At 39.9% G+C, this 15,611-nt stretch overlaps 1 protein-coding gene across 4 annotated transcripts in view; it reads left to right on the forward strand.

Annotated features, from left to right (window-relative positions):
* The first annotated feature begins 1,473 nt into the window (after window positions 1-1,473).
* TTC17 (tetratricopeptide repeat domain 17) overlaps window positions 1,474-15,611 on the forward strand; it is a 131,622-nt gene continuing 117,484 nt past the window's right edge. For 3 of the 4 annotated variants that reach the window (XM_063092905.1, XM_063092907.1, XM_063092909.1), the window contains exon 1: window positions 1,474-1,637. In XM_063092905.1, the coding sequence (XP_062948975.1) occupies window positions 1,479-1,637 (159 nt within the window). In that variant the 5' untranslated portion in view covers window positions 1,474-1,478. Of the gene's footprint in view, window positions 1,638-7,991; window positions 8,068-15,611 lie in introns of those variants that run through there. The other variant, XM_063092908.1, reaches the window with a different exon arrangement.

Below are 15,611 nucleotides of genomic sequence, written 5' to 3' on the forward strand. Positions count from 1 at the left end.
TTCTGAATGAAATGAATGTTCGTTACTTCAGTCCTTTAAGAAAAGCTGCTCTCAGAAGTAATAAAAAAAAAGAAAGAAAGAAAGAAAGAAAAACCCCACACACAATGCTGTGGTCATTGTTTCCATAGCATGAAATTATGTTTAAACACTTGGCAATTATTTTTGTTTTCCTGCAACACACCTGTGTAGGGAAGTGGTCAAGCAAATATTCTCATCCTCCTTTTCCCAAAGAGAAAATCAAAAGCATAATTTTTTTTTTTTTTTAAAAGATGACCGGTAAGGGGATCTTAACCCTTGACTTGGTGTTGTCAGCACCACGCTCAGCCAGTGAGCGAACCGGCCATCCGTATATGGGATCCGAACCCGGGGCCTTGGTGTTATCAGCACCGCACTCTCCCGAGTGAGCCACGGGCTGGCCGAATCAAAAGCATAATAAACCTAAATACAAAATGATACAAAAGCTAGAAGGCAGCTCTAAAACACCTAAAATGACTTATCTAGCTAGAAGCTAGAAGCCAAGTTAGGGAAATGGGTCTCAAACTTTAGTATGCATACCAGCCACCTGGGGTTCTTGTGGAAATGTAGTCTGACTGAGCAAGTTGGGGGGAGAGGAAGAAGAGCCAAGATTCTGCATTTCTAATAAGCTCCCAGGTGATGTCAATGCTTCTGGTCTCCAGACCTAGACTTTCAGCTTTAGACCTGTACTGCCCAGTATGGTAGTCACTAGTCACGAGGCTATGAAACCCCTGTAATCTGGCTAGCCTGAATTTAGATGAGCTATAAGTGTAAAGTACATACCGATTTACAAGACTTGAATAAAAAAAGGTAAAATATCTCAACAATGTGTATAGATTTCACATCAAGCAGATAATAATTGCATATAACGGGGTTACACGTGTTTCTACAGTTCTTTCCCTCTGTTTTTTATATCCCATTCGCAGTCCGCGTTATGCTCGCAGTGCTGTTGGACAGCGCTGCCCATGACTAACCACCCTCCTCATTCCGAAGCTTCCACTACTGTGAGACTTGATGAATCAAGGTGACGCCTCTCTTCTCTCAGGTGGTTCGAAACGTTACCTTTTGTTTCCCAACTATTTTACACTACCAAAAAATAAAAGGTTTTTTTTTAAGCAAGGTTTTTTCTGTTTTGTTTTTGTTTTTTAAAGATACACCCTGAGTCCTCTCACTTCGGCTTAAGCTCCACCTAGACCACTGCTTTTATCTCCCTCCGGTTCCCACGCCCCAAGATCGTATCACGCACAGGAAAACAATAATAAAAGAGCTATCTTCAGCCCTGAGGCTAGGCTAAGCGAGCCGCCGAAGGACGCCTCCCCGGCCGCGCAAACCGAGGCTGAAGAAGCCGATCGTCAGCGAGCAGCACGCTTCGGGCTCCTCCTCCAACGCCGACCTCCCCAAGATGGCGGGCGGCGGAAGGCCGCTTCCGCTTCCGGTGTGAGTAGCCGGGCCGGGGGGGCAAGATGGCGGCGGCAGGAGGGGTCCGCGGCCGGTGGGAGCTGTCGCCTTGCTCCGGTTCAGGCTGGCTCCTCAGCCTTTCTGCTTTGCTGAGTGTGGCGGCTCGAGGGGCCTTCGCTACCACGCACTGGGTCGTCACGGAAGACGGGAAGATCCAACAGCAGGTAGCGGCCAGGGCGTCCCTCTGCTCCCGCGCCCGCCCTCGCCCCAGGGGGATGCCCTGGCCCGGCCCCTGACTGTTTGGCTCCGCGCGGCCCCGCCCCTAGTCTCCTTTCTCTTGGTCCAGGTACCGCGGGTCTCCGGCGCTTCCTGCACTCAGACCTGGCGCCGCCCCCTCCCCACTTGTCTCCTGGCCCTTGCTCGGCCGCCTGAAAGTTCTCAGCCTTCCATCCCCAGGGCCGCGCGCGTGGGGAGAGTCGCCTGGCTATGGGGGGACGCGCCCGGGGGACTTTTCCTGTGCTTGGGTTTTAGAAATCAGAGATTCATTCTCCCTGCCTCTGGTGCGTCTCGGGCCCACGCGTCATCAGCTTTCCCCGAGGAAGTAAAAAAGGAGGTGGCAACGCCGGGGTGTGGGCGCGTCCTAGGGCGGTGACAGCTTCGGCACCCCTAGTCAGTAGACCACTTAATGCTACTCCCCCCAGTCTCCTCGCCCACATAGTGCAGTTTGTTTCAGGCTGTGGTGATTTCAGCTTGTACCGTTACCCAGCTCAGCAGGGGCTCGTTAGAGATAACACACTCACTCTCCTTCTGAAGGAGCGCTTGGAGATGCCTCTGGTGGCGTCCTTTTAGCTGCAACTGCCCTGTTTCCCAGGGTACTTTGCATTGCTTCTTTACCTAGTTTCTGTGACCCAGCCTCGCTTGGAGTATATGCGATTTCCTGGATTCTTGTATGCCTGAAATAATTCCTCAAAGGAGAGACCGCTTTTCTTATATATCTTTTTGACTGCCTGCATTTTGTGAATGCTGCTGATGTCTAAAAAGTACATGTGTATGTGCTCTGCTACAGAATCTTGGTAAACTTAATGACTTCCAACACTTGAGAACAATCTCGACAGGTCCAGTAAACATTTAGAAAGTGAAGTGTGTGCTGCTTAGAATTTAGCCCACTGATCTCAAATGTTTTAACCAGTTTTTGTGCGACATTACTGATCCTTTAGGTTGTGAGTAATGAATGGTAATATTGCAAGGTTTACTTTCGTTTAAGGTGAGATTTGGATTTAGATTTGCCATGAGATGGCAAATTTTATCTCAATTATAAGGAGTTAAAAATCAGCCTCTGTGTTCGTGAGAGGTTTTCAGTGTATCTGAGAAAAGACCGTTTTCCTATTGGGTAGCATTTTCTTTCTATCTGACTTAACATTAGAAAAAGTTTCCTTTTCAAGGCCATATGCCGGCCGAGACTTAAAATATGTGTGTGTGTTTCAGAAACCCTAGAAAACACTGTAAATCCATATTTTTGGAAATCTTAAGTGATTAAATTAATCTTAATTGTAATCCTGGTTGCTTCCACCCTTCTTTTGTTTCCTGATAATGGTTTTTCCCTGAGGCCCTCATGAAAGGAGACATGGAGTTAAGTCACTCCTTCTGCATTTTGGGGAGCCGTCTCCTATTGGCTCTTCCACAGTATTGTTTTTTGGCCACAACTATTTATATACTCTGACATTGACTTCTCCTTCCCATTTTGGTGTCTTGCCACTCAGCTGAGAAAGTAGTCCATCTGAAAAGTGAAAGCTGGTAGAAATGTATTATTTATGTGCTGAATATTGCAGTGGAAAAGTAGAATCTGATTTGGTTTTTATTCTTTAACAGGTTCATTCTTTTTGCACATTAGATACACACATTTTAGTGAGAAAAGGTAGGGGTTTCTGGTAACTTGCCTTAGAGAAGGGGGAAAATCTGAAGAATCTTCTGGATGTCTGCCAAGTCACCCCTGCAGTAAGTAGTTAGGGTTAAAGTTTAAAAAGCAAGATTTCTTTATTACTTGTCTTTTAAAATGTCTCTTCTCATTGAATTTTCCAATACTTTGTTATACATAACACTTACAATGGTAAATTCAGGCAGCTGCAAAGTGTACCGAAGTGATAAAGTTGATGTCTATAATGTTTAACAAGAAGAGGCTAGTGAAGGGAAGTCGGATTTAATCTGAAGAAAAAGCAGCATATATATAAATAAAGTAAAAGAAATTTGTATACCATGGTCAGCTTCCGAGTTTCACTCTGATAGCTATTTGTGTATTACCCATGTTTCCCTTCGTGGCAATAATTTATATGCAGGCAGAATCCAAATGCTCAGTTTAGATAGTGATTATCACATTTGGATGCACTTAAGGACTTGAATGATCCCATTAGTACATAGATTTGAGTATACTGCAGATCTATTTGTACACTCAGAAACATAATTAATTAAAGTTTAGTGTATATATACTGTGCCTGACATACCAAATTCTTGCTGCTTGTTCTTGGTTATAATATGAGTGAGAGCAGAAGTATGGTTTCAGTTTTATATGACCTAATATCAGAGAAGGAGTTAAACTAAAATAGCAGATTGTAGAACATTGGAGTAGCATATACCTTTTGAAACTCTTTGATATTTATACCTGTCCAAATTAGATATACAGTTGACCCTTGCGCAGTATGGGTTTGAACTGAGTGGGTCTACTTATGCATGGATTTTTTTCAGCCAACGTGTGGGTTGAAAATACAGGACAAAAATATATGAGGGACGTGGAACCCAGGTTTACAGAGGTCTGACTTTTCTTTTCTTTTCTTTTCTTTTTTTTTTGTTCTGAGAACTTAAATAATACTTGGGACATAAAGTTCTGTAAAATATGTACCTTCCGTGCTGCTCAGCACCCCATCTGTTGAGGCGGGCAGGCAGGATGGACTCAATCTTGTACTGACATTCACATACACCTCTTCCCAGTGTGGCTAGAAACCTATTCTGTTCAGAAGTACAAGCATCAGCTGTGGCCAGGGCCATCAGGGTGGAGAACCGGGGACATTCTGGGCCCTGGGAGGACAGGAGCCAGTCCCACCAGGAGCTGACTGGCTGGGTGGGCCTTGCAGCAGGTACACATGAGGCAGGCATCCTGGGCCAGTGGAGGAGGGGTCCTGGCCTCCCATCCAATACCAGGGTCTCTCTCGAGTCCTGGGCAGAGCTCTTTGGAAGTCAGATGCACAGGTGCAGGCCCTGGTCATGCCTCATGAGCTGTCTCTGGGAAGAAAATCTCAGGGCATTGCCGCACTGTGTCCTGAGGGGAGATAACACTGTGGCCGACTAGGGCTGACTTTTCATTTAAGTGGGTTCTGCAAGCTGACTGCAGGAATTAAGTATCTACAGATTTTGGTACTGGGGGAAAGGAGGATCCTGGAACCAATCCCCCTCGTATACAGAGGAATGACTGTAATAGGTCATTGTTTTCCACAGTGAATGTATTTGTGAATTAAAAATCTGAATTGCCCAAGGTACAGATTTAAATAGGGACATTTTCCATTACTATAAAGTTTTAAGTACAGCAAGGAGTTCATCCCAGGTGAAGTGAACATTTATTTGATTTTTATATTTCAATCCTTAGCAAACTAAAGATAGGCACCCACCAGTTACCTACAGACTGTGAATGTGCATATATGTTGGAAACCCTATGTCCTTAGGTGAGTTAAAATGGGGCTTTGTCAAGAATGAGTACATGCTTGCAGGCACCCACTTCACAATCAAAGCTGGGGCTGCTCCTGGCAGCAGCAGGTGTCCTGAACACGGCAGTTCAGGGAATTGTTTCTTTACACAATCCCTGCGTTGGCTAGGAAGTATGACTTCCCCAGTTTTTAAGCTGTGTGTTTACTGATCTGCCACTGAATTCCCAGGAGTGTGGTCCAAGGAATCCTGGAGCTGGGATGTGAAGAGAACACTGTAGTCACTAAGTTCTTTTCCCACTGTGTTCAGGAGAATGCTAAGAAAAGGCCCACCCTCTCCAACTCTGTGCTTTTCCTTGAACTTTTAGCTTTGGCATACCTATGATCTCCTAGAGTCCCCTGTACTTGGAATCTAGTAAAGACCATCTTGCTTTATTTAAGCAAGCATCTTTAACTTGGGATCCATGGACTTGAGGAGTGAGCTATTATAATCCAGTTACTAGGAGGGTCTACAGTGTAATCAGGCCAATGGGTCTTTTGTGAATAATAGGCTTCAAAAGGAAAGATAAATTTTTGTTGTTTCATTTTGATGTTCTTTTTGCTTAATCACCTGTGTGGTAACATCTGTTTTCTATTTTTGTCAAAAGTGTCTAGCAATTCACCTATATCTATGGTTAAATAAACTTGTGAATTAGCCTAACCACTATATATCACATGTCTGTGGAAAAATTCATGTTCCATGTTCTGTGTTACTAGCTAACACATCTTCTCTTGAAATTTTACCAGTTTGTTAGTTGTAGGATTGTTGAATCAAGAATTTGTACTTCTAGCATTGGGTTACTTGCCTCTGTAAATTCTCTTCATAAATGGGGGTCTAAAAATTTAATAGTATTATCTTTTTTTTTTTTTTTTTTTTTTTTTTTAAAGATGACCGGTAAGGGGATCTTAACCCTTGGCTTGGTGTTGTCAGCACCACGCTCACCCAGTGAGCGAACCGGCCATCCGTATATGGGATCCGAACCCAGGGCCTTGGTGTTATTAGCACCGCACTCTCCTGAGTGAGCCACGGGCCGGCCCCCATAATAGTATTATCTTTATCAACTCTCTCATAACATTATAACATTTATTTTCTTGGCCACTCATTCCTTTTCCTCCAATCTTAGAACCATAGAATTTTAGATTTGGAAAAAATTTTAGAGATTATATGGTACAATTTATAGGAGAGAAAGTCATCCAAGGTCACACAACTAATGAGTGGCATTTAGTGGTAGCAATAAATAAAAATGTATTAGTCTGCAGTAGCACACAAGTGAGCACTTTGTACTCAGTAAGTTTGAAGTGCATTTTTTTTCCTTTCATAATACCTGCAAAGGAATAGGAAGAAACATAAAAGCAAAAATGGAAATAATGAAGTAAATGTCTTTTCCAGTTTGCTTTACCTCTGCAGAATGTTATGTGATAATTTTAGATTGGGGTATGTGGATGGGGGAGGGTCCCAAATAAGTGTGAATTCATTTGGTGATTACTTAATCATTTTGCCTCCAATCAGGCATATGTCCTTCTCTCTAGCCGTATCTCTGGTCATCCTTGAGTGCCCTGGCCTCACCCCAGAATAACACAGACACACACTTAGCCATACTTGGCTTTTGTGTGTGTCCCCAAACATGCTGTTCTCACTTGCTTCTGGGCTTTTGCACATGCTGTTCTTCCCCTAACACCCCAGTCAGCTAATTCATACCTCTACAACTAGGACATCACTCTTTCAGTGAAGCTTCTGTGATACCCAGATTTGAATAAGCCTTTCTTTCCATGTGCTTCCATAGCATCCTGAATTCCTTTATGAAAGCATTTACCATACCATGGTGTGTCTATTTACTTATGTAAGTGCCCTGCTATACCACTGCGTGCTCCATAATGGGAGTGGCTGTACCCATTTCTTAACTCCAGCACCTCTCACACTGACACAGCACATATGCTCTAATACATTATCTGTTGATTGAATAAGCAGGTTTGAGAAGTGGTTTCTGCCTTTTAAGAATTTACCATTGACTGAATAAAGCCTTACAATATTCAGTAATGTGGTATTCAACTGGGGAATAGCCTAAAGGAAGCCTCAGACTTCTGGAAGATCTTTAAATCTCTGAGTAACTCATCAGTGAATCCGGCCCTCAGAAAAGGTGCACAGTAGGTGAAAAGAGCCATAATTTCAGAGATCACTCCTCCCCATCTGCTGTGGTCAGGTTGTGCTATGCAAGGGAAATCAGCCTCTTTGTTGCTAATGTTATATCTAAAAGGTCATCTTTATTGCTCAGACATGAAAAGCAACAAGAGACAAGAAAAAAGTAAGAGAAACAAAAGAATCGGAAAGAGCAGAGGTGAGGTCGATGAGAAATGACAGCTGCACTGTTGAGGGGGGAATTAGAATCAGCTGTGAGCTTCAGCAGTTGCAGTTTAGAAGCAACAATGGTGGAAGTGAACAGAAGACACTCTGACAGGAATAAGAGGGTTTGCCAGCAGATCAGGTTAAAAAGTAGAACAGCTTTGCACTTTAAAATGTAGGGAGCAGGGTGTAGGCAGCACTTGCATCTTTGCTATACTTCATGATGGCAAAAGCAAAAACGAGGGAAATTCCTTTATGTGTGTGGCTCTTTTATAGCCAGACACCTCGAAAGAGTTATTCGTGTTCGAGAACTCTCCTCCCTCCCTTCCTGTTCTCATTTTAAACCCACTCCAATCAGTCCTTTATCCCTGCAACTCTTGTCAATATACCCAGGGCCTTCCATATTGTGAAATTAAGTGGTCAGTTGTCAGTAATGTTACTTAATCTCTTAGCAACCCAGCATTTGTCTTCATACCTTATTGAGCTGTTTTCTTACAGGGCTGCCAAGACATACAGTCTTGGTTTTTCTTCTAAATTCCTGGCCCGTGAGTTCTCATTCTCTTCTGCTGAATTCCTCTTTTCTTGGTGAGTTTTAAATGTTGGCATGCCCCTTTCCTTCCCTGTGTACATGTGCTTACCAGATGATCTTATGCAGTCTCATAGCATAAAATACCATCTGTATTTGGAGGACTCCTGAAACTTATCTGCAGTCCCTACCTTTCTCTGAACTCCAGACTCATATATCCAACTGCCTACTGGACATTTCCACTTACGTTTAATAGACATCACAAATACATCTTGTCCTAAACTAAGCTATTGATTTTGCCTCCCACCAAACCTGTTCTTCCCCATTCACCAAATTGCTCAGGTCCAAAATGTTACTATCTTCCTTGACTCTTCTTTGTTTCACATCTCATGCCCAACCTAGTAATAACTTGTCAACTTTACTTCCAAAATGTATCCTGAATCCAGCCATGTCTTTTCACCTCTGCTTCTATAAAGTTAGTCCAAGACTACCTTCCTCTCTCTCCTGAACCTACGCAGTAGCTTCGTAACTGGTTTCCCTGCTTCCACTTTTGCCTCATAGAGTCTGTTCTCTCCAGAGCAGCCGAATGATCTTTTACAAAGCGTTAGCTCTGGTCATGTCACTCCTTTTGGGGTGGGAGGAAAGCAAAGAACATTGGAAAACTTTTACTGGTTTCTCATTGCACTTAAAATTTAAAATTGGAATTTGCATTATGGCCTTCAAGGCCCTGCAAGATCAGGGACCTGGCCCCTGGCTACCTCTCTAGCCTCAGCTATCACTTTCCTTCTTACGTAGTGTGCTGTGCTTCAGCCATACCAGCCTTCAGGATGTTCTGCAAACCACCAAGCTCGTTTGTGCCATTGAACCTTTGTTCTTGCTCCTTCCTCTGCAGATATCATCATGGCTCTGCCTTCTCTTCTTTCAGGTCTCTCTTCACATGTCACATCTTCTCTTCTAACCACTCCATCAAAATAACATCTCCTTCCATCACTCTATTCCTACTCTGCTTTATTTTTCTTTATAGTACTCATTTCTGGTATATATGTGTGTGTGTGTGTATGTGTGTGTATATATATATATATTTTAAGCCAGTCAGATTTAACAGTGGTGTAATACATGTTTTGTTGACTGATTTTCCACAAGAACACTCGCTTTATGAAGGCAGCAACTTTATTTTGCTCAGTAAAGTAACTCCAGTGCCTTAAACAGTGCCTGACACATGGTTTACACTCAGGAAATATTGAATAAGTGAGAGAGAATATGTGCAGGTATGTGTGTGCAAGCAAGCAATTATTTACATTTGTAAAAGCTGTTACATACATCATATACTGAAGGGCCATCATTGTTTTAGTAGTCTGGAGCAGGGACAGTGCATTTACTTTAAGAGTGACAAGCCATTCATTCTCCCTTTTACAAATAAAAGGCCTGGATATCCTAAATCTTATCTAAGAACATGGTATCTCTGAAACAGAGTTGTAAAATGGTTCCTCAGATAATCTACTTTCTTGTTAGTTATTTGGATATATTACCTCTCTAACACGTCCTTTATGATATGCTCAAAGAGCAATTATTATATTTGAGATTGTGGCATTGTTTACATTAATTGAATATTATATAAATCTAAGTGTCTCTAAATTACTAACACTTAAACATTAAGAAATTTCTTTACACATGTACACAAGAAGCATTTATTAAAAATCTATAAGATCATGAAAATTTTATATAAGCTAAAATATGTATTTGCTTTCAAAACATAGTACTAGGAATTCATACCAGACAAATCATATTGTATCTCCCATATTTGTTCAGTTAGTAGTAACTAGTTCATGAGTTATTTGAAAATAACTCATTTCGGTATTTTTACTAATATCTTACTTCAATCTAAACTTTTCCTTCGAAGCACTTACATACTTTAAAACTAAAATCAGGTGACTGTCAAGAGGGAACCCAATTGCTTGTTGGGGGAAGGGGAGTGTGATGGGTAATTATTATCTTTAGTAAAGTGTTTTTGTATCCGTTATCTCATTTCATCCTTCAGACCCAATGAAGTGTGCATAGTGATTTTCTCTCTACTGAATTTAGGTTAAACTCCTTGCCCAGGGCCATGCAGGTAGGAATTGGGAAGTGTTAACTCAAGCTTAGATGTGATTCCACACCTTGTTCTTTTTTCTGTGGTTTTAAACATTGTTACTAACACTTAAAAGCTATAAAATGCATAGTCATTGCTAAAAAGTTTTTCCCCCAAACTACTTGGCATGTTATAAAATAGAAAGTGAAAGTTTCATAACTACCACAGTCCTTCTCCTTGGACACAATCACAATGAACTGTTTCTTGTGCATTCTTCCTAAAAGTTTCTATGCATCTGCACGCAAATATATGGGTTTTTTTTAAGACACACAACTGAGAACATTTTGTCTCACAACTAGATTTTTGTCACTTAATAGTAAGACTTAGACATCTGTCCATATCAGAAATAAAAAGCTACCTCCTTTTCCCTTAAGACTGCTTACTATTGTATGGATATTCTGTAATTTATTTAACTAGTCTGCTGATGACAGACATTTAGATTGTTTCCAGGTTTTTACTGTTATAAGCAATGCTACAGTAAGTGAACATGCTCATATACAAATCTTTGCATGCTTCTATAAGTATATCTGTGAGATGAATTCTTAGGAATGGAATTACCTGGCTCAAAGAATGCATTGTATTTAATTTTCTTAGGTATTGCCAAATTGTCCTCCTAAAGGACTGCATCAGGAGTGTTTGAAAATGCCAAACAGTATTTGGAATATGCAAAACCTTTGTTCATAATCTAATTCTAATGAAAGACCACTTATTTCATCCATTGCCCTTAGGTAAATAGTGCTGTGGCCATCACTAGACATATGAACAAAATAAGAACCTTCAGTTTGGTTTTGTTATCTTCATAGAAGAATTAAACCTTTCTTATTAATGCTTATTTCACACTTGTTAGGATTGCAGTAAAAGAAATTAGTCATTGGGCCGGCCCGTGGCTCACTCGGGAGAGTGCGGTGCTGAGAACACCAAGGCCCCGGGTTCGGATCCCATATACGGATGGCCGGTTCGCTCACTGGCTGAGCGTGGTGCTCACAACACCAAGTCAAGGGTTAAGATCCCCTTACCGGTCATCTTTAAAAAAAAAAAAAAAAAAAAAAAAAAAAGAAATTAGTCATGCTGATTTCTTCCCCACCCCCCCCACAGTTGATACTACTAATGTTTTGATGAGTAATCAAGTTGAACTATATTCTGTTGTCTCCTTTTTTTTTTTTTTACAGCAGTGATTTCTAGCATGAAATAGCAAAGTAATTCCCTTGCTATTGTTTGCCATCACCTGAATAATGATAAAGCTATTAAGTTTCAATTTCTGGCACTGATTTTAGCATACCTTTTCAAATATTTGACTAATCCATCTGACTAAGAATTTTCTAGCTCATACCTGTTTTATTCATCACTGTAATGCCTGGCATTATGTCTGGTACTTAGTGGATGCTTGCATTAGTTTTCTATTGCTGCTGTAAAAAATTACCACAAGCTTAGTAGCTTAAAACAACACAAATTTATTATCTTACAGTTATGTAGGTAATCCAAACCATGTCTCACTAGACTAACATAAAGAGGACAGCAGTGCCATGTACTTTTCTGGAGGCTGTAGAGGAGAGTCCATTTCCTTGCTTTTTCCAGTTTGCTTCAGGCTGTCATACTCCTTGGCTCTTGGCCCACTTTGATTGCATCTTCAAAGTCAGCAACACTGCATCCCTCTTACTTAGTCACATCTCTCTCCTCATCTCCTTATTTCACTTTTGAGGACCCTGTGATTACATTGGGCCCATCTGATAATTCAGGTTATGATGTCTATTTTACTTAAGGTAGTCTGATTACCAAACTTAATCTGATTGATATCTTAATTACCTTTTACCATGCAAGTGTATTGACAGGTTCTAGGGTTTAAGACATGGACATTTTTGTTTGACTGTGCTCAGTAATAACTTGCTGCTGGTATTCGAGTCACTTCTGAGTTACATATCAAACAGCTTTAACTGCACAACTGCCTTGACTATGTATATGTTTACAAGAATATCATCAAGTATACAAACCAGAAAGAATCCATGACTCTTGTGTCCTGCTCCAACATTTTATTTTCTTTCCTTGTAAAGTTGTAAATTGTTTACTTTATTCATTATGCTATTTGTATATTTCCTGGTGACATAATCTGTAAAATGTAAACTGATAGCACTTTTACAAGTTATTTATGTTGAAAATGGTTACTAACTTGCTTATATCAATTAGGAAAATGGTGATTGTTTGACATGTCTGTTCTCATAAAATTGGCTGCAACACTGTAAATGTTCAAATCTAAATAATAGCTATACAGTGTACTTCACATATGCAAATTATTTTATATGAGTTTAAGCATTTACAACTGTGTCTTTTAGGAACCATGAAAATGAGAAGATAAAATCTAGTTGAGGGTAAAACTTTAGAAAATAGGAATATAAGGCCATGAAAATTCATGTGATGGTCAGGACTCAGTATTTTTGCTTATTTAAAGTTTGTTTTTAATTTTAATGACTTGATATCCTACAAGATTGAGAGTGGTTTTTAATTTGTCCTTAAAATATTATAGAAGAGGGCTGGCCCATGGCTCACTTGGGAGAGTGTGGTGCTGATAACACCAAGGCCATGGGTTCGGATCCTATATAGGGATGGCTGGTTCGCTCACTTACTGAGCGTGGTGCTGACAACACCAAGCCAAGGGTTAAGATCCCCTTACCCGGTCATCTTTAAGGAAAAAACAAAAATATTATAGAAGTACTCTAGCAACAACAAAAAAATCGTCTTTAACAAAAATATTTCCAGATCCTGGCAGTTCATAATAATAATATTTTATTGCTCTCATACAATTAAATATTTCTAGTAAAAGTTCTGTTTATATTATTACATGTTAGTTTTAACAGTTATTGTAACCAGGAGCCCAAGTAAGTTCCTCTCCAGAGCTGAGGCTGGACAGGTGTTTTGTGAATTTACACTTCTCTAAACCTGGAAGGTACAAGTCCGTAATGGTTAGACTTGAATCCTGAAGAGAGTTGCATGAAAAGTGGAGCAACAGACTTTTCTGCCTTCCTCATTCCATTACTCTAAAACTCATCTTGGTTGCCACTGTGGTAGCCTGCAGGGATCACAGATGGAAGGGTTCCTTGGACAGTTGTTTCAAAATGGCAGTGAAATAGATTTGAGAGAAGGGTAAAAATCTGAGGGGAGAAAGGTAAGAAACAAGAAAACACAGAAGGCATTGCAATTTTGGGGTGTTTTACGTGGCCCACCATCTGTGAAGGGAGTTTTTTCTCTGTGAATACATGAGGGGGAGCTACAAGATTGTTCCTCAGACTTGAGCTTATACTTGTCTTTACAGTTTGTTATTTTTTTTAATGCAATAAAACATGTTGCATAGCACTCTAAAGTTGCATGGTAACAAGATGATCTGTTACAGCATTTAAAAAAGTGTTTGAGTAATATGTGTTCACTGTTGAAAAAGTCAGAAAACACAAGCAGGAAGAGAATAATCACCTATAGTCCCACCAACTAGAAACCACATTCTTAAAATATGGCGTATAAACTGTCAGATTTAAAGAGAGGTGGGAAGAAAGATTTATTATAAGTACTCCAAAGAAGAACTACATATGGACAATAAAGAGATTAATACGTACTCATCCTATTCCTCTCTTCCTAAAGGTGTGTAGAAACTCAGTCACTGTTGGTAGAAATTTAAGTTGATTCAATATTATAGAGAAAGTCTAGCAAATAATATGAATTTTAAAGTACAATCCTTTTAACTAGCAGTTCTCTTTCTAGGAAGGAAATAATCAGACAGCTGTCCAAAAATTTCACATGTAAGGATATTTATCACAGTATTGTTTAAAAAAGAGAATAACTAAAAACCTGAATAGTAGAAACCTGGGTAAATAACTTTAATATAATATTAATGGGAAACAAATGACGGTCTTTACTGGGAAAGAAGTTTAATAAAGTGTGGAGAAGAGTAGAGAGGTAATATAATAGATATATTATGACCCCATTTTTTAAAAAATATTTACCTACATAGCTGTCTGTATGTATAGAAGTGATCCTGGCATGATATATATCTAACAGATAACTCTGAAGACGAGATTTCAAGTAATTATTTTCTTCTTAATACTGTCTATATTGTATTTTCTTTTACAGTAACATATATCTAGCTTATAATCAAAAAAAATTTTTAGGTTGAACTTTGTTAAGTGGAATAAGGGCAGAAAGGGCTAACTTTGCCTGTGATACAATGAACAACTTAACTTCTCAGAAATAGCCACAGCTAATTGGAGCCTTGGATTAATTTGACAAATTGACAGTTTAAAAAAAGCTTTTAACTGCAACTTCGGATCATCCTCACCCAGAGCAAGTAAGAATTATGTGAGCAGGTTGAATGATAATTTTGTTCATTCAAACATGAGATTACTTCAGGGGGTATAGGTCAGGCTAGTAGAAATGTGATATTTTTATGATAGTGTTAAATCTTTTATAGAGGTAGGATTTGAAAATAAAAAGGAACTTTAGAAGTCATTGGTTGAGTTCTCTCAGTTTATAGGTGACGAAACAGAAGCCCAAGCAAAGATGATTTGCTTAAAGTCACACAGCTAGTCACACGCTGGTCAAAGACATATTTTGTTTCTGATCCCTGGTGGCTTAGCCACTTTACCTCCTTTCCAGGTAGTCATCAGTGAATGCTTTAGGACATAAAGATGGAGTGTCTAAGAAATGTGGCATCAGACACCATAGGCAGTTAGTAGTGTACTAACTGCCTAACATGTACCCAAAAGCATATTACATACTGAGGGTAAAAAGCAGAGTACATAAAAGATTTTTTTTGGAGAGAGTCATGTAGTAGTTAAACAGTGTAAAAAATTCTGTTACAGATGTATATATAAAGTGCTGTGGGAGCTTAAGAGAAGGATTCCTTCACAAATGTCATTTGAGCCAAGCCATTTGATCTTCGCCAAAAAGCCTAAGGATAGAAGCACATTCCAGGTAGAGCAGGCAACATGTGCAAAGGTGACAGAGGCTGTTGTAAGAGCCACGAGGATGAGAAGATACCCTAGGCAGAAAATTAGGCAGAAGTTTAGAACTAGCATCAACACTTTCTGTTACTGTAAAGTTTTTACTAGAATGTTTGGGCAAATTCTAAGTGCTATAGATACATACAGTTTGACCCAGGCTGAAACAGTATAAAAAGAATAGGTTTTTCTCTGTCTCTCTTTCTCTGCTTCTTCAACTCCATTCTTAGACCCTCTTTTGCATACAAGATGGCTAGTCCCCAATAGCTCAAATAAAAGTTCAGGATTAGAACTTTTATTTAGTACCAACTGACCTTACTTGTTTAATATTCCATCTCAGAAATAATCATCATGACCAAGGGAAAGGAGTCCACTGACCAGGGGAGGAAAGCAAGACAGGTGCTTTTGCCTCAACATGGTATTATGGATACTGGATAACAAAATCTACAAATACCCACTAAGTGGGACCATTTCAGGTCTTACATAGAAGTAAAAT

This window comes from Cynocephalus volans, chromosome 4 (genome assembly GCF_027409185.1).
Source record: "Cynocephalus volans isolate mCynVol1 chromosome 4, mCynVol1.pri, whole genome shotgun sequence".
In the NCBI taxonomy this organism is placed as follows: domain Eukaryota; kingdom Metazoa; phylum Chordata; class Mammalia; order Dermoptera; family Cynocephalidae; genus Cynocephalus; species Cynocephalus volans.